At 41.4% G+C, this 24,296-nt stretch overlaps 1 protein-coding gene across 4 annotated transcripts in view; it reads right to left on the bottom strand.

The window, feature by feature from the left end:
- The window catches only part of LOC132556513 (uncharacterized), a 39,946-nt gene that overhangs the window by 3,816 nt on the left and 11,834 nt on the right, over positions 1-24,296 (bottom strand). For 2 of the 4 annotated variants that reach the window (XM_060220927.1, XM_060220924.1), the window contains exons 2-8: positions 13,816-14,008; positions 9,208-9,299; positions 7,355-7,498; positions 6,194-6,362; positions 5,036-5,974; positions 4,029-4,208; positions 2,812-2,900 (exon numbers count right to left, since the gene is read on the bottom strand). In XM_060220927.1, the coding sequence (XP_060076910.1) occupies positions 2,812-2,900; positions 4,029-4,208; positions 5,036-5,974; positions 6,194-6,362; positions 7,355-7,498; positions 9,208-9,299; positions 13,816-13,971 (1,769 nt within the window). In that variant the 5' untranslated portion in view covers positions 13,972-14,008. Of the gene's footprint in view, positions 1-2,811; positions 2,901-4,028; positions 4,209-5,035; positions 5,975-6,193; positions 6,363-7,354; positions 7,499-9,207; positions 9,300-13,815; positions 14,009-14,953; positions 15,005-21,269; positions 21,963-24,296 lie in introns of those variants that run through there. The other 2 variants (XM_060220925.1, XM_060220926.1) reach the window with 2 other exon arrangements.

The raw sequence follows: 24,296 nt of genomic DNA, 5'->3' as shown, positions 1-24,296 counted from the left end.
ACTATAGACGCACGTAAAGGTAACAAGACATATCATCACACGAAAGGACAACTGGAAGTAAGGTAACATGAAACGGCTACTGGAACTGTGGTAAGATGAACGGGCAGCGGACAATATGGAGACATAACAGGACAAAAGAACATTGGAAACATGAAAACACAGAAAGACTTTTATAGATAGAAAATAACGAGGGAATTACATAGATACGAAGACATAAATGGGAACTTTGGAAATGAATAGAAACAATACAGCTTATAGAAGCATATAAATACAACAGATACGTGAGACTTGTTATTGGATTTTGGAGAAACGAATTCATGTAGGACATATTTATATATAGCACGACATTTAAAATAAGTATGATGGATAACATAAAGGAATCTTATATCAAGAAAATTTGTAGACGGGTTTTAATTAAATCACACTTAAATCTACTTCTTTTACAACCCAAATCGTATTAGTTTTGACTTTCGATTCCATGCGTCTGCGTATTTTGTTTATCTTAGCATGTACAGCCAATTTGTTACACAAACCACTTTCAAAACACTAGTGCATGTCTACCTGGTTAAGTGGCGAATGCTTTGTTTGAATCACGTGTAGAAGTGTCTAGCTCCTATGAAACGCCCGAGTAAAGAACAGTGTAAATAAAATACAACATCTTGGAAACAGGCTATTTATACCATTACATCCGCTTCAACAATTACCGATAAGTACTGTATATTTACAAAAGAATATAACAGTTCTCACCCAAACATAGAGTTAGGTGCTTGACCCCACATTCACTACCCTCTCAATGTGTCTCGGGACTTTAAAAAATCTCCTCTACCTTTGTGCATATACCTAACTAATCTAGTGTCTCACATGCTGTATTTGTAACGTTCTTGACCCGGCATGTACTTGATATAGTGTCTCCGGCTAACATTATATATATCGTGTTACGTCCTGGACCCGACATGTACCTGATATAGTGTCTCAGGCTAACATTATATCGTGTAACGTCCTTGACCCGACATGTACCTAATATATTGTCTCAGGCTAACATTATATCGTGTAACGTCCTGGACCCGACATGTACCTGATATTGCGTCTCCGGCTAACATTATATCTTGTAACGTCCTGGACCCGACATGTACCTGATATATTGTCTCAGGCAAACGTTATATCGTGTAACGTCCTTGACCCGACATGTACCTGATATAGTGTTTCCGGCTAACGTTATATCGTGTAACGTCCTTGACTAGACATGTACCTGATATAGTGTCTCAGGCTAACGTTATATCGTGTAACGTCCTTGACCCGACATGTACCTAATATATTGTCTCAGGCTAACATTATATCGTGTAACGTCCTTGACCCGACATGTACCTGATATAGTGTCTCATGCTAACGTTATATCGTGTAACGTCCTTGACCCGACATGCACCTGATAGTGTCTCAGGCTAACGTTATATCGTGTAACGTCCTTGACCCGACAATTGTACCTAATATATTGTCTCAGGCTAACATTATATCGTGTAACGTCCTTGACCCGACATGTACCTGATATAGTGTCTCATGCTAACGTTATATCGTGTAACGTCCTTGACCCGACATGTACCTGATATTGCGTCTCCGGCTAACATTATATCGTGTAACGTCCTTGACCCGACATGTACCTGATATTGCGTCTCCGGCTAACGTTATATCGTGTAACGTCCTTGACCCGACATGTACCTGATATATTGTCTCAGACAAACGTTATATCGTGTAACGTCCTTGACCCGACATGTACCTGATACAGTGTTTCCGGCTAACGTTATATCGTGTAACGTCCTTGACTAGACATGTACCTGATATAGTGTCTCGGGCTAACGTTATATCGTGTAACGTCCTTGACCCGACATGTACCTAATATATTGTCTCAGGCTAACATTATATCGTGTAACGTCCTTGACCCGACATGTACCTGATATAGTGTCTCATGCTAACGTTATATCGTGTAACGTCCTTGACCCGACATGCACCTGATAGTGTCTCAGGCTAACGTTATATCGTGTAACGTCCTTGACCCGACAATTGTACCTAATATATTGTCTCAGGCTAACATTATATCGTGTAACGTCCTTGACCCGACATGTACCTGATATAGTGCCTCATGCTAACGTTATATCGTGTAACGTCCTTGACCCGACATGTACCTAATATATTGTCTCATGCTTACGTTATATCGTGTAACGTTCTTGACCCGACATGTACCTGATATAGTGTCTCAGGCTAACGTTATATCTGTAACGTTCGTGACACCACACATACCTTATCTTGAGTGACACACCAATTTTATATCCCTAAGGTCTATCTCTTTCATACTAACCTAATGTCGTGTCTCCAGCACGTCATATTGTGTAATATCTTTGACCCGATACCTATTTGATCGTGTGACATCAATGTCATACAACTTGTGACATCCTTAACTGGCCATCTACTGAATCTAGTGTCTCACGCAAATGTTATATATATAATGTCCTTAACGCTGTACCAACTTAATCGCGCGTCTCAGCGGCGTTTAATCGTGTAACGTCCTTGACCCGACACCTACGTAATCCAGTCTTTCACAGAAATGTTACGCATCGTGTAACGTCCTTGACCCAACACCTACCTAATCCAGTCTTTCACAGAAATGTTACGCATTATGTAACGTCCTTGACCTGACACATACCTAATCTAGAATCAGACTAACGTTATATCGTGTGATGTCTCTGAACCAGCGACTACTTAATCTAGTCTCTCACAATGACGTAAATCATCACGTGACGTCCTTTACCCAACACCTACCTGACCTTGGTAAACGGATCCTCTACAGGTTTACAAGACAGCAGATCCCACAACAGGTCTCGGAATGTCGCGTGGTGTTTTTCACAGACCTATGCAAAAATCGATCAGTTATCGCATACATTTGTCCACATATATTATACTATAGAGATAGTGATAATGACGGGGCCAATTCAAATATGGTTTTATACATAAGGTCACCATCGTTTCTGTAAAAACATACAATTGGTAGATAATGGGGTGTTAACTAATGCATAAAAAGCGAAAATCGGTTTTTTCTTCTTCTATTTTAATTCCTAACTGCTGGAGGTTTTATTACCGACATATCCGAATGTCACTTAAATATATATCTTCTCATATGCAATGTACGTGAATCCATGATGTAAGTAACATATACAGGTGTACACAACACGTGAAGACACGTGTTGCACATTGTTTAGAAGCATGCGCATGTTACATCGTAACTTGGCAAAGCTAAACAGATCTACACCAGATGCGCACCTCTAAGTAAACGAATTGCAAAAAATGAAGGTATGAGAAATTAGGACGAGCCTACAACCAAAGGATAAATATTTTCTTCTTCTGTAGAATATCAAATAAAAAGTCAGCTATCTACTTAATTATAACGCACAGATACAAACGAATAAAGACTTTAAATGCTACTGAGATTGTAACATGTTATACTGTTAGAACATGTTTGTAGACCATAATAGTGACATTGGAAGAGTGATTTCGGTTTCCCTGTAGTGAAATTTCCATTTCTAGATAGTAATACACTAATATTGCAACTGATGTTCACGGACTTGTTCCCAATACATGTATACCGTGTAAGATACCAGATAAAACCATAATGGGTGCATGTTGATTAAGATTGTAGGGAAGTATTGTAACCCAGATAAAATCATAATGGGTGCAGGTTGATTAAGATTGTAGGGAGTTGTAACTCAAATAAAACCATAATTAGTGCAGGTTGATTTCGGTAAGGTTACACTATAGACTATCTACACAACGGGGAAACATTGCCATATATGCTGTACCGCCGTTTTCATTTGTTATGTAGTCAGTTACTGACCCGCTTTGTGGCAACAGATGATCACTAAGATTTATAGGGGGCGAATATGGAGCCTGAACACGTTCTTAGAACATTGACGTTCGTATATAAAACAAAACCTGGTAATAGAAGGAGTCAGGAAGCTGGGAGCCGTAACCTATATACACACCTCTCTAGCATATCCGTCCATTTCGCGCATGCTCTCCTTATGTTTGTCCAGTATAATTGTATAATCGGCTGATGACACCGTAACCGGAAGTGTACCATCTAATTCATCGTCAGTCACAGGTTTGGGATCAAAGGTGGATGGTGCTTCGCCAGGATTCGATACTTCCGGGCCTCCATTAGTCTGTAATAGAGGAAAAGAAACGTTATGCACCAGATATATTCAAAAGTTAGTGAAGTGTGCTGACTTCCTGATTCTTGAGTCTCTTTTCTCCACATAGAATTTGAACGCGATGACATATAAATACAAAATGAAATGTGGATTTCAGAATCAATAAAACTATGATTTTATAATTTGGGCATGTCACCATGAATCCGAAACTTATACATTTAACTTCTACAAATAAAAGAAAGACCTTCTGACTATTACAGGCTGGCATGTGTGAAAATTTTCCCTCGAAACTTTTAAGGACAAATATGCAAATTTGTTAAGCAGACGATCAAAGGAAACTAATAACCATTATGTAATATATTCAATTCAGATATAGTCCCGATTTGTAAATTCCTAACATTTTAATGTAAATTAATATATACTGTAAAACAATAGGTATATTGATATCAGTCTTCCTACTCTGTTAATGACACCCATGTGACAATGTAAGCAATTTCCGAACACCTGAAATGATTTTTAAATGTATGAAGCAAGTTCTACACCTCCACAACCGTATGTCAGAACCGTGACTGCCACTGATCCAGCGTCAGAATTGCGTCTGTTACCCAACCAGTGCCAGAGCAGTGCGTGCCATACAACCAGTGCTGGAACTTTTGATTAGAACCAACCCAGTTTACCGGCCCTCTGCCAGTATCATTCTTGCCACACATTCAGTGCAAGAATCGCGCCTGTCAACCAACCCGTGTACCAGACTTAGCCTTAAAGAATCAAGAATCGCCTTATCTCGTATCTAACTAATCAATATATATATATATATATAAGGAAAACAGTTATCATACCATTGGCTTGTCTGCGATCTGCATAGGTGGTCGTTTGTCGTTCCGGACAAGAAATTTTTCTATTACGGAGTCGTCCAATTCTTCATCTCTCCTCTGACAGGAAATGAAATACTGACATATGTGAGTATAAGCTACTTCCGGTTTAGAAGGTATAAAAGCATAAAGTTCAAGTCCGTATTCTCCCGCCATGGGTAAAGTGATCGAAACGTAAGCTTTTGTGTCGTTGTCCTGGACAACTTTTACACATTTCTGCAGTTCCGAATCCTTCCAGCCATTCCGACAGAACCGGTAGAGTAGATGAACTGGTCTAGTTTTGTTGATTTCTAAGTTGATAGATTTTTCACTTGTAGTAATGTTACCACGTTTCTGAACAGGGTAGATACAGAATCGTTCTGTCCTCTCCCCCGGACCCCATGTGTGATCCCAGCATCTTGGTAGAGGATCGTCTTCGATACAAGATTTGTCTATCTGAACCTTGTATTCCAGAACCTCAAGAAACCGACTCCGATTTATGGACCTTTCTTCTTGGCGCTTGGCAAACAGTTTTAAGTAATATGTACCCGGAAGGGGAGACCTGAGTATGAAACTAGCACGGCCATTCTGGATTTCGTGGAATATAAAATCCTTCAAGTTAACATCACCACACTGCTCCTGACGAGTCTCGGAGGATACGAGTTTATACGAGAACTTGACTGGGGTTCCCAGACCGATGTCCCATTTCACCTGCCCCCGACGTGTCTCAATGACTGCCTTCACGTTTGATATAAAATTGAGTCCACACTTGAAGAAGTGGGGCTTAACAAAGGGTAAATGTTCAAATTCAGACGAACTGATTGGACGATCGACTAGCTGCCAGCTGGGTACATCTGACCAATGACTCAGCTGTAGTTGGTCCGGGTCAGTCAGGAAATAGAAATCACTGTAACTATCCGATCTCTCCTGCGATGAAAAAAAAAAACATTTGCTAAACAAAGTTCACAGCTCAATCAAGTATCGCACAAAAAAATCCGGTTTAACAGACATCTGGGGAGAATACACATATTCACAGACTTTTGTGATCTACAGATATAAGTTTGGTGTGCTTGACGAGAAGAGGAAAAAAAATATGGCGAATAGATATGAGCGGAGTGCTTTATTTTAAAGCATTCTCTTTCTTACGTTTGACACTTGACGGCTTCCCCATTTCGCATCAACAGGAAACCAGTTTTCTTTGATGAACACCACATTCCAGCAATGCCGGAACTTGTCGAGAGCGCATGCTTGACCAGGAAAATAGTCCTTACCCTTAGCAACACCCGTGACAACTTTGCAGTATATACCAGAATACCTAGAAAGTGTAGAAAGAGGCATGTGTAACGATAGCAAAGTTCATATTACAACGTCGATACAGTGTTTCCTTTCAAAACAAAACACCGTGTCAACAAACATTATATTTTGTAAAACAAAAGACAGTCCATATCAAAACCTTAACGAAATATGGTTTATGTTGTGCTCACGATAAACGCCATATATATATATATAGATAGATATCTAATTGCTGTGTGGAAGGGGGATACCTCCTGTATTACACACATACAACACTAGAGAAAAATCCAGACTTCTATGCCCGCTAGAATCACACACACACATAAAATATTGTAGAAAGTATGTTGCATACATCTGTATCGTTACCTCTTATGTGAAACTTATATGTATTAACAAAGTGTAGTATGAATTGTTCGCCCACATGTAGACAGAGCACATCATTTCAGCTTGAAAGTGACATGGTGTATGTGTCTATGTAGATTACAGCATAAAACAATAATTGTACAAAAAACACACAAGTGAATACAGTAGACCCCAACGGTGAATCAAACTGCATTATACCGCTAGTTTGCTCTTCTAGGATTCGTCAGTGATGCTATGGGCCTAAATGTTTAAAGCCAAGGAGGTGACTGAGGAAAATCCAAAATGACAGGAAGAAAAGTCTAAATCTAAACGGAGAGGTGCAGCAGCCCCATAATTAAATACATTTCGTAATTTTCATATATCAGATAATTTTAGAACAACGCCAAGTACATGTATGTATTCTGAACCTAGCCACTATACGAATTTTTCACTGGACTAAAGGCATGTGCATAAGATTGTGAAGACTGGCACAACGGGCCAAACCCAATCAACTCTACAATATCTGGCGCTTTCATATATATTTCTCATGCAATGAATACAAAATTGGAGTTTTTCTTTGTAGAAATGGATTATAGCCTGCGGGGAGATTCTCCTGTATTTACATTGGTCTGAGAAATAGCATGAGACAACGTGATGGAACAATACACGTACAGACAAATTATCTGGAAAATCTGTGCATGAGTTCTCTGTCCTTGCTGAAACTCTTTCATAATGTATTCCACGGTGTTGTTAGCCGTTTCTTCTGTGAAAAACGGGCGGTTGAGATCCCGTAGAGTTAGCCATTGGAATATTGCCCTGAAATAGAGAGGAATCCCGTATAAACATTATACCACCATAAAGAGTGAAATAGTAACCCTTTGAGCTCGACACGTCTGACCGTGAATTAAAGTTTATGCCAGACTCACGCGCAGCAAGAGGACAACACGAGTACACTGTAAACATCACTTAGTTGTGTCAGTTTACTTAAGTTACCAGCGATCAATACAATGCCATTTCCGCCATTACGATACCAAATAACCAATGCCGATTTCCCGGCACCTGGCCTCCTTTCCGTTATTTGGCTAGACTTGTTACTCTATTTGTATTGATAATTCCATGGTGCCCTGAATAAAGATTATAGCAAGTCCATAAATCCATAGACGGTTTTAAATGTAGTATAATCATTTAGTTTCGGGTTTGTCGAATCATTGATATTTTTTGTCACGATAAATTATTTTTTGCTTTAGCATGGTTCTCATGGTGGTGCTAACACATGTAAATTTATGAGAAAAAAAACGGAAATCGTCCACAATCTGAGTGTCAAATAGTGTCACCTGGTGTGATGCTGAAACTACCGGAGGTTGATTGTATCTACAAAAGCGACAAAATTACAGTCACCTGCGTATTAAAATCCCTCCTCATATTCAATGTGCGTGTCTGTGTGTGTGTGGGAGTTGGGGGGGGGGGGGGGGGGGGGGGGGGGGGGGGGGGTTGTTGCAATACTCCGGAAGACATTCAAGACACCAGGTTTTAGCTGATTGCTGAAACTTCGATGGAAGTGCCTTTTTTCTGACAATTAATGACCCTGTTGAGAATAGGAGAATGTTTCACGAGACATACTAACGACATTGTATCAAATCTCAGTGCTTGTCCACCATACGGTCCACAATTAAAACGGATTTTTTAACAATGTCACAATATATCTAAAAACCAGGATTAATTTTGTGTAAGATGGCAATGATTAATTGCACAATTTAATTTTATTTCTTATATATTTATAATTTCATTAATCATATGTATATCTAAAGTAATCTATCTTGTTTTTTCACATACAATTCGTAGAAATTGGGACTGTATAAGAGCAGTAGATGACAGTACCTGCAGGGTATATAAACATATGTGGAAATGATAAAAATATCCATTATGCAGCTAACTGCTAAATCAACGCTATTTTAATTGAGTCAACGACGACTTTCCGTCCTCATAATGTAAATATATTGCAATGATAAAACATATAACCATAATTTGTCATGGTAACAGCTGATAGAATCGTAGTACACAACACCAGCTGTGATGGTAAATGGGATGTGAATTTGTAAGATAAGCTATAAGCTTAATCTGAATCCAAGGAGTCCTTCGCCATTTCCTACGAAATAATGTAGGTACATGGCAGCTGTATTATTTGACGTGTTTACGACATTATTATAACATTCGGTATCTGCCAAATCACTCTTAAATAACATTGATTAAAGATATCCTAGGTGTGTGTACAACTGATGACAACAAAGGAATCGAGATGAGTGACCATACCTGAATTTGTTATTATAAATTCATATATTTTCATAGCGCTCAATGTCGTAAAAAATCTCTTTCGTGGTGATTTGATTTCGTGGATAAATATAACACAATAAATCTACTTGTACTAGTTTAATATAGTTCTAGACATACAAGTTCGTGGATTAAGAAAACCGATAATATCAACAACAACGAAAATTAATGTTTTTACAGTATAAGAAATCGTATACCTGACTTTGTCCAAGTCTGTTTTAACAGCCGCACAACTGTGGATGAGCTGCCAGATCAACTCGCGGAAGAATCGATGGGTGGAGCCAGCAACCTAAAAATACAGAAATGTGACGGCTTGCACGTGACTCCTGTTGACATTGTTATCTATCTAGTGGTAACAATACCTTCACAATAGATGTACAGAAATGTTTTATTAGATCATATAAATAAAATACAGGTAAATTGATAATTAAATAGACCAATAACCGTACCCTAAGTAGGTCAAACACCTACAACATCCTAACTACGCTCAATTTTGTTAATCCCAATATTTTGGCCGACTCGATCAGATATTCTCAGCAAAGGGTTGAAAGTTATTCCATCATCGGCCAAGCAGTAATTCAAGTTTTTTTTACAGGAACATGATGGCATGTACCTCTATATTTAGATAGTGTGTGGGCAAACAAAGCACATTTTAAACCATTACACTGCTATCAATTGTTAGTAAACGTATATTAAACATAGGGTGGCTGTTGAAGGCCTGCCATTTATCGTGTAATCCACAGGGGTATCTTTGTTACCAATACAGAGGCTCTTCTGATAACGTTAAGGTGCAGTGGTCATAATGACACATCTAAAAAGAAAAAAACCCATGCTGGTGATTTAATATGTATACGATATCAAGACCTAGATAAATTTAGTCCTAGATAAAAATACCTCCTGACTATTAAATCCCAGACAAACTCAGTCCCAAACAAAGCCAGTCCCAGACAAACCCAGTCCCAGACAAAGCCAGTCCCAGACAAAGCCAATCCCAGACAAACCCAGTCCCAAACAAAGCCAGTCCCAGACAAACCCAGTCCCAGACAAAGCCAGTCCCAAACAAAGCTAGTCCCAGACAAACCCCGTCATAGACAAAGTCAGTCTCAGATAAACCCCGTCCCAGACAAACCCCGTCCTAGACAAAGCCAGTCCCAGACAAACCCAGTCTCAGACAAAGCCAGTCCCAGACAAACCCCGTCCCGCACAAAGCCAGTCCTAGACAAACCCCGTCCCAGACAAACCCAGTTCCAGACAAACCCAGTCTCAGATAAGGGGACCTTATTGGTCATCTGAAATAACATCAGCAGCAGTAGTGGGAACATTTGTTAAATAATTGTAACAGTTCAAAATATGTTAAATAATTGTAACAGTTCAAAATATCTTATCAGTGAAGGCAAAAAAGAAAAGAAAACAACAACATTCTTCAATTTAATTTCTCAACATTCCAACAAAATTACCGCTCAATGGTACATGGAGGAAAGTTTATTAGAAAGCGAAAATGGTGGTCATGACGACTATACTGAATTTCGAATCAACCCGAAAAACACTTGCTTGGAACCATCTCAGAATCGTCACAGGTAAGCTTCAGCTGAATTTGTCGAACTTGAGAAGAAGAAGAAGAACCTTAAAATATAAACAAAAATGCACGGCGCACGACGCCATGCGAAACACGATGGCTATTGGTCATCTTGACCGGGTCAGATCAAATGACCAAACGAATGTTATTAATGGTAAGTATCGTCCAGCATACTGAACCGAGCTATTTAGTAGTAGTGTCATATTGTCAGGTATAAGAAAAGCTGATTTTACCTTTGATATAATATCGCGAAAAAAAACCAGACAAAACAAAATAACAACGTGGTTTTCGCTAAGGGTATATGTGTCATGTTAATTTTACATGTTTCTGTTCATATTCTGTCGTGCTGTTATTTCTATGTCGCTAGCATTACAAACATTTTGTAGCACGTTTCCGTGTAATGTTTCCGTTGCTATATTTATAACGTCATCATAAAATGATGTCATTATTATAGTATACTGTACACATTCCCATGGATAATGCATCCATGATGTCAGCCTTACACAACAAGTTCCCGTAAGTGGTTTATCTGTGACGTCAGTATTACCAATCGCTGCTGCAATATCCATGGAAATATGCATGTTCTTGTCTGAAGTAGCAAAGCCTAAATGAACCACTTTCTTCAAATGTCAGAGCTAAATCGTTTATTATCACAACGTATTTAGCCATTAGGTTACACACTATCGTTTGATCAACACGAAAGAGTGTGATTCTGCCAGAGTTATCTCCCTTCACATCAAAAGATGGCGCTGAGTTAGGAATGTGGGGTACGGAACACTGCAATGCCATATACAAAACTACCAATATAATCAAGCTGTCGGTTACGCCAGTGTATAAAGGTATCAAGAGATTTTTTACATTTTGATTCAATATTCACAGTAGATCTATGTTGCTGGTGGAGCTAGTGAGCACAAACAAACGTCGGATTCTTTTCATTAGAGCGCTTCAGATGTAAGCGTCCTCTGTAGCGGCCGTAACCTAAGAAGACTTTTTGTTGGTGAAGGTCTTTATAATTACGGAGGCTGTATCGTACGTAGAATTAAGGTGTAATGGGTAAATCGTATATGGGTTACCATAACTTATTAATACGCCATATCTATCTGCCGAGTTGTTTGATGTACGGCTGTCGGAGCCCTGTAGCATATTCCGTTTTAATGAGGTGGATGTTCAATCATTTTTACAAGAAATAATGAACGAAAAGTATAGCGATCAGCATAGCAGGCAGGGATCCGACCCAGAAATCTTGGCATAATTATACCCTTGGTGTGTTTAATCACAACTAGAACGACAAAGAGAAACCTCTATTATAACGGCAATGAAAAAGCATATGAAATCAGTTGCTGATAAATAAAGGTAGATGTGAATAGTTCTATTGTCAACAATCTGATCCTGGTATGATGATACGGTATGATTACACTTGTGTTCATTCTAGCCTGCTCGTAGATCGTGTTGGTCCTAGCTATTATGATGTAAAGCATGCGTGTTCTTATCCTGATTTGACTGCCGTGTACGCTTGAATACGCTTCAGCTAATCCTAGTATGTTTATAGAATACGCTAGAGCTAATCCTAGTATGTTTATAGAATACTCTAGAGCTAATCCTAGTATGTTAATAGAATACTCTAGAGCTAATCCTAGTATGTTTATAGAATACTCTAGAGCTAATCCTGGTATGTTAATAGAATACTCTAGAGCTAATCCTAGTATGTTTATAGAATACGCTAGAGCTAATCCTAGTATGTTTATAGAATACGCTAGAGCTAATCCTAGTATGTTTATAGAATACTCTAGAGCTAATCCTAGTATGTTAATAGAACACTCTAGAGCTAATCCTAGTATGTTTATAGAATACTCTAGAGCTAATCCTGGTATGTTAATAGAATACTCTAGAGCTAATCCTAGTATGTTTATAGAATACTCTAAAGCTAACCCTAGCATGTTTATAGAATACGCCAGATCTAATCCTAGCATGTTTATAGAATAAGCTAGAGCTAATCCTAGTATGTTTATAGAATACGTTAATGCTAATCCTAATATGTTTATAGAATACTCTAATGCTAATCCTAGTATGTTAATAGAATACTCTAGAACTAATTCTAATATGTTTATAGAATGAGCTAGAGCTAATCCAAGTATGTTTATAGAATATGCTAGTGCTAATCCTAATATGTTTATAGAATGAGCTAAAGCTAATCCTAGTATGTCTATAGAATATGTTTGTACTATTTCTGGTAAAATTATAAAATAGCTGGTACTTATCCTAGTATCATTATCGCAAGAAACCTTGTGACAATCCTAGCAATAAAATAGAGTTCACTCGTGCTAATCCTATCATACTCACCGAGTACGCTCGTGCTAATCCTATCATACTCGCCGAGTACGCTCGTGCAAATCCTATCATACTCGCCGAGTACGCTCGTGCTAATCCTATCATACTCGCCGAGTACGCTCGTGATAATCCTATCATACTTGCCGAGTACGCTCGTGCTAATCCTATCATACTCGCCGAGTACGCTCGTGCTAATCCTATCATACTCGCCGAGTACGCTAGTGATAATCCTATCATACTCGCCGAGTACGCTCGTGATAATCCTATCATACTCGCCGAGTACGCTCGTGATAATCCTATCATACTCGCCGAGTACGCTCGTGATAATACTTACATTAAGATATATTAGGCTATAGCTTATCCTGTTACGATGACCGAGTTTACGATAGTGTGTATCCTACATGTGTAAATGACCGATACGCTGCTGTTTGGTTTCCGTACTCTGTATAACTACAACTGTCGATTTTATGAGATGTAATTGACTTTATTCAAGTTATATTCACTTTAAGCAATTTCCTCAATTTTACAGACATGCATGGATTTTCCAGACGCGTGCTGGAATTTGTCAGAGAAATATCGGCAAGTGATCCATCCATTTTGCAACGTCGCGGAGACAGACAGACCTAATGGTTCGCCGCCGGTTTACTCTGTAATAAGGCTAGTGTAAAAATGGCTTTAATGTACGCATTTTACAGGACAGATAAACAAAGTGAATTACAATTCGAGCATGTGAATGCCATCGTATTCATCCCAAGAGGAATTCCAACTATTCCGATAACGGACACATTACTACAACATAGCAATTTGATGTGATATACGTAACAACCCTTGGCATGTCCTTCACAGAGCTGCAAGTTCAATACATGCTGTTCACTTAATCATTATCATAACTTTATCTTACCTTAGCCGCATGCTCGTCGACATCTTTGAACTTGGACACGTCTTGAATGAGCTCACATTTCCGGATCCGGGGTTTCTTTGGGTGAGGCAACGGTCCCTTCTCCTGGAGGATATTCTTCAGCTCAAACGTACCGGGAACAATAAGTTTCTTCGTCATAGTGTGGATGTTTGTGTTAGTCCAGTGTCATTCTCGACTGAAAAATAAACAAATTCGGTAAGAAACTGTTCAAATACTACTGAGTATTTATGTAAGAAGTTTTATATACTTAATTACTGTCCATCTGTATGGACTAGATTACTTATCGATAACGAATAATACCGTCACACTTACGTTGTTTGCTGTTCATTTAAGTAATCTAAAGTTAAACTCTATCAATATTGTGAATAAAAGACAGGAAGCAAATATTTTAGTATCTTACTATTGGATACAATAGTTACCAGATACACAATGTCACGATAGTTTCTGTATAACAATGTTTAATAACCTGATTCGGTGACCAGTAATGTCAGAACCTGACCAATCAGTGATCTTGATGGTCAATTTCTCTTTGACCGTACCAATATAATGCTGTATTCCAGATTTATATGCGGAACTGTGGATTGTGTTGATTGCCACATCGCACTGCTATCGGTATGCTGCTCACGTTAAGATACAGACTCTGTCAACTGTGCGTCGTGGTTATTCATGACACTACAGAAATGCTGTACAATACTATCAAAGATTAAACGCCGGTATTAACAGTCAACAACAAACTCACAACCTAACTACAACTTCAAACGTCCAATCGACAGCCATACAGAAATTTTCAAGCACCAAATTGTCAACCATACCGAAACTTCAAGCATCATATTGACAACCCTACAGAAACTTCAACCACCTAATTGACATCCATAAATCGACTTCAATCATCAAATCGACAAACCTACGTCAACTTTACACTTAAAAACAAATTCACACGAAGGTTTGATATTGAGCAATTAGTTAAAACAAAACATATTCATATAAATAAAAATGAATGCTGGGGCAGTTCAAATTTGTAAATGACAACCAAAAATCAAATCGGCAGCACTTGAATGGTTTTGATGACATTGCCACCTAAGCAAATACTCACTTGACCTTGACTTGAACCCCAACTTACAGTTTTCGGTACGCTTATTAACGTTGCTACAATACCTCTTCTTCTTAGAAAGAACCTTCTGTCGGTCGACCATTCATAAATGAACGACTTAATCGCTAATCCAAATGTCAGAATATTCACAATGTATTTTTCCTTGTGTGCACGTGAACCCAAGGTCATTAACCGCCGTACCGGAAGTGCAATACAATATACACCTCCCTTGTACATAAACAATACCTGTGCCATACACTTGTCTCCCTACCGACAGCTTCTGTCATAGCCTGTCAGATCCAAACCAAACCAACGGTTAAGCATTCCTGTCATCTGGCAGGGTGACATAGTGTAGGATTGGTGTTAAATACAGGTTTGGACCAAGGGAACTAACTACAGAAACATGTGTTAACTTTGGGACCAGGAAAGCATCAGAGTTAGGTTCGATGTAGCTACAAGCCACGATCGCGAGAACTATAGTATTCCGCCAGGAACTACCGGTAAGGACAGAAGATGTTTTCTGTGTTCCGCCAGGAACGTAGCCTAATTACCAGACAGGACCGAGATAGATTTCAGCATTCCGCAATCATCGTTCCGCCCGTTCAATATTTCGAACCATTCTTTCTTTACTCGACATTTCATTATTTCTCATAATCAGCTATACTAATAAAAACGTGTTTAGTGAACGGTAGTCACTGTAAAGAATTTCATTTAGAAATACGATAACTTAAAACAGTGTTAGGGAGTGTCGAGAAACATTAAGTAGTTACGAACAATGTTGCCCCGAATTCTCTTGATATTACTGAAACTCGAATACTTAAAAATGTTTCGAATTATTTTGATAATATGGGAAATTTAATGCAGTCTCGAATTATCGTGTTATTGTGGCAGAGTGTTATTTCTATAACAACAGCTGTTTTTGTTTCGCTGTCATCTTTATGAAGTCCTATGAGAATCACATGGGACCCAGCACGGTATGGTGTGTTGCTCTCTGTTATAGCCTCGATCTTCCAACATGAGGTAATGACTCTCGCAGATCCACAGTTAGGAGTTTATTATTTACATCACTTGGCGTGTTAAATAAACAAAACCCCAGACAAAGCCAGTATATTTTTAAATAGTCCGCGATCAGACAACTGATTACACATCAGGAAGTGTGTTTTATTTCACGACTGTTGGTGACTTTACAATGCTTCAGATACATCGCCAATAGTGCAAAACATGACAACACTGAGAGTATAGTCAAGTTGATGGTGGTTCAGGAATTCACACAAACAAAACCAAGAAAGGGAAAGCATACATACTTTGTTCAACAGTACCACAACATTATACTATTGATAACTTTTTCATAACGAAGTTGGATATGAGTTCTATCTATCTAACCAAGTTTACCATACACAACAATGGCGGGCTGGAGTCCTTAAAGTACAGTGTTCTGAAACATAGGATGGCGTTGTCCGTTATTGGTAGGTTTGTCGTAAACTAAGAGCTATCTACACAGCGGGAAATGAGGGAAAATACCACAATTGTGTCGATGTCCTAGCGTGACCGTGAACTTTGTGTATATCGCTGTGCGTTTTGATTATGTATATTATTATGTATTGATTTGTGGCTGTGACAAATATCCAGAAAGCGTTGGAAGAAGGTGCACAGTAAACAGAGGCAGATTGTACATGACATGTGAGCTTTATCACTCACGGCAGGACACATATAGGAGACCTATCTTAAAAGTACATCTGGCTTCACAAGTCCACTGTTTAGAAGGAATAACAACGTATTTACACCGAACAGTTTTATGATACGATCTCGAAAAACAAAAAAACTATTGTAGAAAATAGAGGTTATAGAGGCTGTTAGTGCTACCCAGACCTACAGATACCGGGACTGTGAATGATATCCAGACCTACAGATACCGGGACTGTGAGTGATATTCAGACCTACAGATACCGGGACTGTGAGTGCTTCCCAGACCTACAGATACCGGGACTGTGAATGATATCCAGACCTACAGATACCGGGACTGTGAGTGATATTCAGACCTACAGATACCGGGACTGTGAGTGCTTCCCAGACCTACAGATACCGGGACTGTGAGTGATATCCAGACCTACAGATACCGGGACTGTGAGTGCTACCCAGACCTACAGATACCGGGACTGTGAGTGCTACCCAGACCTACAGATACCGGGACTGTGAGTGATATCCAGACCTACAGATACCGGGACTGTGAGTGCTACCCAGACCTACAGATACCGGGACTGTGAGTGCTACCCAGACCTACAGATACCGGGACTGTGAGTGATATCCAGACCTACAGATACCGGGACTGTGAGTGCTACCCAGACCTACAGATACCGGGACTGTGAGTGCTTCCCAGACCTACAGATACCGGGACTGTGAGTGATATCCAGACCTACAGATACCGGGACTGTGAGTGCTACCCAGACCTACAGATACCGGGACTGTGAGTGCTACCCAGACCTACAGATACCGGGACTGTGAGTGATATCCAGACCTACAGATACCGGGACTGTGAGTGCTACCCAGACCTACAGATACCGGGACTGTGAGTGATATCCAGACCTACAGATACTGGGACTGCGAGTGATATTCAGACCTACAGATACTGGGACTGCGAGTGATATTCAGACCTACAGATACTGGGACTGCGAGTGATATCTAGACCTACAGATACTGGGACTGGGAGTGATATCCAGACCCACAGATACTGGGACTGTGAGTGATATCCAGACCTACAGATACGGGGACTGTGAGTGCTACCCAGACCTACAGATACTGGGACTGCGAGTGATATCCAGACCTACAGATACTGGGACTGCGAGTGATATTCAGACCTACAGATACTGGGACTGCGAGTGATATTCAGACCTACAGATACTGGGACTGCGAGTGATATCTAGACCTACAGATACTGGGACTGGGAGTGATATCCAGACCCACAGATACTGGGACTGTGAGTGATATCCAGACCTACAGATGCGGGGACTGTGAGTGATACCCAGACCTACAGATACTGGGACTGTGAGTGATATCCAGACCTAAAGATACTGGGACTGGGAGTGATATCCCGACCTACAGATACTGGGACTGTGAGTGATATCCAGACCTACAGATACTGGGACTGCGAGTGATATCCAGACCTACAGATACGGGGACTGGGAGTGATATCCAGACCTACAGATACTGGGACTGCGAGTGATATCCAGACCTACAGATACTGGGACTGGGAGTGATATCCAGACGCACAGATACTGGAACTGTGAGTGATATCCATACGTACAGATACTGGGACTATGAGTGATATCCATACCTACAGATACTGGGACTGTGAGTGATATCCAGACCTAAAGATACTGGTACTGGGAGTGATATCCAGACCTACAGATACTGGGACTGGGAGTGATATCCAGACCTACAGATACTGGGACTGCGAGTGATATCCAGACCTACAGATACGGGGACTGTGAGTGATACCCAGACCTGTGAATGAAAAGACTTGAAGCATTACCCAGACCTGTAAAAATACATACAGGGCTGGGAGTGGTATCCAGATCTGCAGAGAGGAATGCTTGATACCCAGACCTGTATAGACAGGGAGGTTGGGGTGGTACCCAGACCTGTAGATACGGAGGTTGGGGGCGGTACCCAGAACTGTATATACGAAGGTTGGGGCCGGTACCCAGACCTGTAGATACAAAAGTTGGGGCGCTACCCAGACCTGTAGACATTGAGGTTGGAGGCGGTATCCAGACCAGTAGATACGGGGGTTGGGGTTGGTATCCAGACCTGTAGATACGGAGGTTGGGGTGGTATCCAGACCGGTAGACACGGAGGTTGGGGGCGGTACCCAGACCTGTAGATACGGAGGTTAGGGGCGGTACCCAGACATGTAGACGGGGAGGTTGGGGCGGTACCCAGACCTGTAGATACGAAGGCTTAAAGTGGTACCTAGACTTGTAAATACAAAAGTTGGAGTAGTACCCCAGACCTGCAGACACGGAGGTTGGGGGCGGTACCCAGACCTTGTAGACACGGAGGTTGGTGGAGGTACCCAGACCTGTAGACAGGGAGGTTGGGGTGGTACCCAGACCTGTAGACACGGAGGTTGGTGGAGGTACCCAGACCTGTAGACAGGGAGGTTGGGGTGGTACCCAGACCTGTAGACAGGGAGGTTGGTGGAGGTACCCAGACCTGTAGACAAGGAGGTTGGTGGAGGTACCCAGACCTGTAGACACGGAGGTTGGTGGAGGTACCCAGACCTGTAGACAGGGAGGTTGGGGTGGTACCCAGACCTGTAGACACGGAGGTTGGTGGAGGTACCCAGACCTGTAGACAGGGAGGTTGGGGTGGTACCCAGACCTGTAGACACGGAGGTTGGTGGAGGTACCCAGACCTGTAGACAGGGAGGTTGGGGTGGTACCCAGACCTGTAGACAGGGAGGTTGGTGGAGGTACCCAGACCTGTAGACAAGGAGGTTGGTGGAGGTACCCAGACCTGTAGACACGGAGGTTGGTGGAGGTACCCAGACCTGTAGACAGGGAGGTTGGGGTGGTACCCAGACCTGTAGACACGGAGGTTGGTGGAGGTACCCAGACCTGTAGACAGGGAGGTTGGGGTGGTACCCAGACCTGTAAATACGGATGCTGGGAGCGGTACCCCAACCGACAGATACGGGCGGTATCCTGACCTGTAGATAAGGAGAATGGAAGCGATTTCCAGGCCTGGAGGCGATGAGCCTGCGAGTGGAACGCAGACCTGTATATACGGAGGCTGGTGGCGGTAATAGACCTGTAGACACGGAGGCATGGGTGGAACCCAGACCTGTAGATACGGAGGTTGGGTGGTACCCAGGCCTGTAGACAGGGAGGTTTGGGGCGGTGCCCAGACCTGTAGACACCCAGGTATGTCGATTTAAAGGCTAGGTGCAGTAATTACGTAAGCTGGGACTGAGGTATCCACACCTTAACCTGATGATAGGGAAACTGTTAACAGTAACCAGATCTACAGACCCGGAGGCAGGGACTGTGGTACCCAGACCTGATGATAGGGAAACTGTGAACAGTAATCATATCTACAGACCCGGAGGCAGGGACTGTGGTACCCAGACCTGATGATAGGGAAACTGTGAACAGTAACCAGATCTACAGACCCGGAGGCAGGGACTGTGGTACCCAGACCTGATGATAGGCAAGCTAGAACTGTGGCTCCCAGATCTATAGACCCTGAGGCTGGGACTGTGGTACCCAGACCTAATGATAGGGAAACTGTGAACAGTAACCAGATCTACAGACCCGGAGGCAGGGACTGTGGTACCCAGACCTGATGATAGGCAAGCTAGAACTGTGGCTCCCAGATCTATAGACCCTGAGGCTGGGACTGTGGTACCCAGACCTAATGATAGGGAAACTGTGAACAGTAACCAGATCTACAGACCCGGAGGCAGGGACTGTGGTACCCAGACCTAATGATAGGGAAACTGTGAACAGTAACCAGATCTACAGACCCGGAGGCAGGGACTGTGGTACCCAGACATAATGATAGGGAAACTGTGAACAGTAACCAGATCTACAGACCCGGAGGCAGGGACTGTGGTACCCAGACCTGATGATAGGCAAGCTATAACTGTGGCTCCCATATCTAAAGACCCGGAGGCTGGGACTGTGGCACACAGGCTTGTAGATACGGTGGCTGGGATAGGTTACACAGGTGTAACAGGTGGCTGTACCATATGGTGACACTTGACTGCTATTAGTGCGAAGAAAATAAAAATGTTGATGATGCGAAGTTGATGATAAAGCCTGATACACGGGGTGTAAGTAACCGGAAGTTTTACTACAGCTGTACCCAACAACCGGTCACATGTCAATACACGTTATAACAAAGAGAAATACTTCGTCGGTTTCTACAGGTCTCGTGTTTCTATGATAAACGTATCTTTTTCAAAATTAAGTGAGAGGTGGTATACGTGTTCGTAGGAAACTATCGTCAGTCGAGTTCAGTACATTTATCGTTTACTTGGCAGAAATCTATACACCTAATACGTTTACTTCATGTATATCATCAAAAATAAGACAAAATAGGACCAAATTCTCTTGCTTTTACATCAAATCTACGTATGTTATTTATGTCATGTACATAATATTGGCAGTAAATGAGAAACAAGACCGTATAACGTCTACACCATAACGCTGTTCTATACTATATATAATATCAAAGTACTCTGGGAAGCATTTAGCCAGATGGGCCGATAGTAAACACTTCAGCTTCCATGAGATATTGGAAAGCTAGAACAGACTAGACAACATTCTTGACTTTTCTTACTTACCGCTATCGCCTCGATATATAAGAAATTCCGTCTTTGAAATTTGATAAAACACACAATCCCTTTTAATAACAGCTTATCCGTTGGAGAAAACAAACGCTGGTGTTGCTATATCCTTTCTGTTTTAACTTTCACAACAATCTGTTTTTGTTTTCATGTTGCTGTCTTGTCTACCATATTGCAAACCGGAAGTGTGCCATTCCTAGACGTCGTCTGTCGATCAAATATGCACGTGCTACTGGTGTTGATTTCTGAGTCATGTGACAAACGTTAACGACCGTGTCATGCTGCTTTGTAAAAACTGTAAATAAATCCAGTATGTGAAGCAACAAGATTAGCTGATCTTCCTCAAACAAATTGCTAACATTTTGTTTATGCACTGTAACTTTAAGTGAAATCAACATTTTCTACACTGCAGTGCATTTCGTTTACAAGCGCAATTAAACAGATTAACACGATACATATCGTTGGTTTGACACTGAAGTGGTAGCATACCTATCGCCATGCACTTACGACACCGTATCCGACCTGTTGATAAGGACGGCCATTCTTCAAGAATCCGTGAATGAAATTAACGATAAGAACAGACACCTAATCCCACGGGACTATGAACGGACAGGAAATAGTTAACAGTGACTGTTGGAAAAATATCCCAACCACACGCCACATGGAACAGAAACGAAGCTCTCATCCCGCCCAAGTACACCCTGCTGAACAGGACTCCACAGGCGCTAGTGCTAGCGAACCGCGGCGAACCCTGCTATCAGCACTGATTGAACGGTTGTACATGTATTTCCAGTGAAGCGAGGGAAGGTTCCTGGGTAACATATACGTATGGTTGGAGAGAAATAAACACACACCAGTAAAAAGTGAACCATATATAACATTATCGTTCTAATGATAACTTGTTTTAAAAGGCGCAATCATAACCATCTGTGATACGTTACGTCAAAGTTCGACATCTTTGTCGATGGTTTTGTCATTAAAACCACGTGTTTCTGCCCGACCAACTGTTGGTAACTTACTGGATTTTACGACTCGCGATAAACATTCACCGGTATTTAATATCAAATCGTACAATAAAATTGACTTGGCAAAATGCTTCTATAAAGATTATATTTGTTTTATAGATAACTTAAGTTATCAACGGAAGCCTTCTTCAGTTTTTAATTGGTTTGGCTGATACAAGGTTTTGACAGCAGTCATTCTGGTTCTTCTGTATGCATTGACTGTACCGAGATGATTGGAACGAGTTTACATGTAGATATATAGTGATATAATTCCCCTAGCCAGGTCCAAAAGGTCAGGTGACACATCGGATGTTGAGAGAGCACGGACAGGTCTGCCGGGGACACACAGGAAGTCTTGAGAGTAGGGGCATGTCTGGCCTGGTCAGAAAGGCCCTATGACCATCGAAAGTTGTGAGAACATGAACAGGTCTAGCCGGGTCAGAAAAGCTGTGACACATCGGAAGTTGTAAAAGCACGGACAGGTCTGCCGGGTCCGAAAGGCTGTGACACATCGGAAGTTGTAAAAGCACGGACAGGTCTGCCGGGTCCGAAAGGCTGTGACACATCGGAAGTTGTAACAGCACGGACAGGTCTGCCGGGTCCGAAAGGCTGTGACACATCGGAAGTTGTAACAGCACGGACAGGTCTGCCGGGTCCGAAAGGCTGTGACACATCGGAAGTTGTAACAGCACGGACAGGTCTGCCGGGTCCGAAAGGCTGTGACACATCGGAAGTTGTAACAGCACGGACAGGTCTGCCGGGTCCGAAAGGCTGTGACACATCGGAAGTTGTAACAGCACGGACAGGTCTGCCGGGTCCGAAAGGCTGTGACACATCGGAAGTTGTAACAGCACGGACATGTTATTTGGCTCTAGAGACGAAGGGTGTTTTAAGGCGACAAGTTCCTGTTTGTTTGAGAATAACTAAATCAAGCTCCCGTACAATTCCTTTCTTCTATTACCGAGAACAAGACTTGAATATCTATATCAAATTCAAGGAAGGGTTTTTGATTATGTTCTATAAGACTTTATGTTTATATAGAGGTTACACAATAAACCGTTGTCGTATAATGTTGTTGTATGTCACCCTCGTTTGTTATTTTCCATTATGCCTTGGGAGTCGATTAATAAACACCGCCCCCCCCCCACCCTCGCCCCTGCCCCCTGCCCCCTGCTGTTGAGGTAGGAATCACATAGCTTGCTTATGTCTATATAAAGATGTTTATGGTCTGTGATACTCTTTGTCTACATCCAGTTAACAACCGAGAACGGTCCTATTGTTGTCACCCAAAGACCTCCCCTGTTACGGCACACACGAGTAGCTGACGGTCATGACGCTTCCCTTTAAAAAGGCTAACCAATACATAACTGAGCTCAAAACGTGGGACATCTATTTCTAGATATTTCTATATGTAGATGGGCGTTTTGGTTGTTTCTATCTTACCTTTACAACAAGTATTGAATCAGTGTACGGGTTTGTAAAATGTTTGGTGGTAAAGGAAACCATGTGCGAGCTAAAGATTTCCATTAATACTATTTTGAACCATTCTTACATTTTCAAGAAAAATGGCCGATCCCGACAATTACGATCGACACATTTAGATCGAAAGACTACACGTGAACGATGACTCTATGTAGTTACGATGACAAAGCGATAAAGCTAGGCGGTGTTACGTACCTGTTTGTTGGTTTAGACCAAATCCTGGAATTATATAAGCAGTTTATCAACTCTCACATCTGTACATTCTGCTTTCTGTTCTATATATATGTCTACAAACACCACAGCCACCAAGACAAATAAGTATTTTTAGACAATAGATTTTTGGCAGATTTCGAAATATAGATAAAGCAAAACTTGTTGTTTGATGAGACGATGTATCTATTTTAAGCTGCAGATGTTTTATGATTTGTAAGATGGATACAAACCTAATTACTTACAACAGTATAAGTGTACATACAACGTTTCGCTTACTGCAGTGACGAATTGGGGAGAGGTAGCTACTGTCGGTTGTCATTCTCCC

Source organism: Ylistrum balloti, unplaced genomic scaffold (genome assembly GCF_031769215.1).
Source record: "Ylistrum balloti isolate Yb309-2 unplaced genomic scaffold, AGI_CSIRO_Ybal_v1 Utg370574, whole genome shotgun sequence".
NCBI classification, from domain to species: Eukaryota; Metazoa; Mollusca; class Bivalvia; order Pectinida; family Pectinidae; genus Ylistrum; species Ylistrum balloti.
This window is presented reverse-complemented; position numbering and strand designations above follow the sequence as displayed.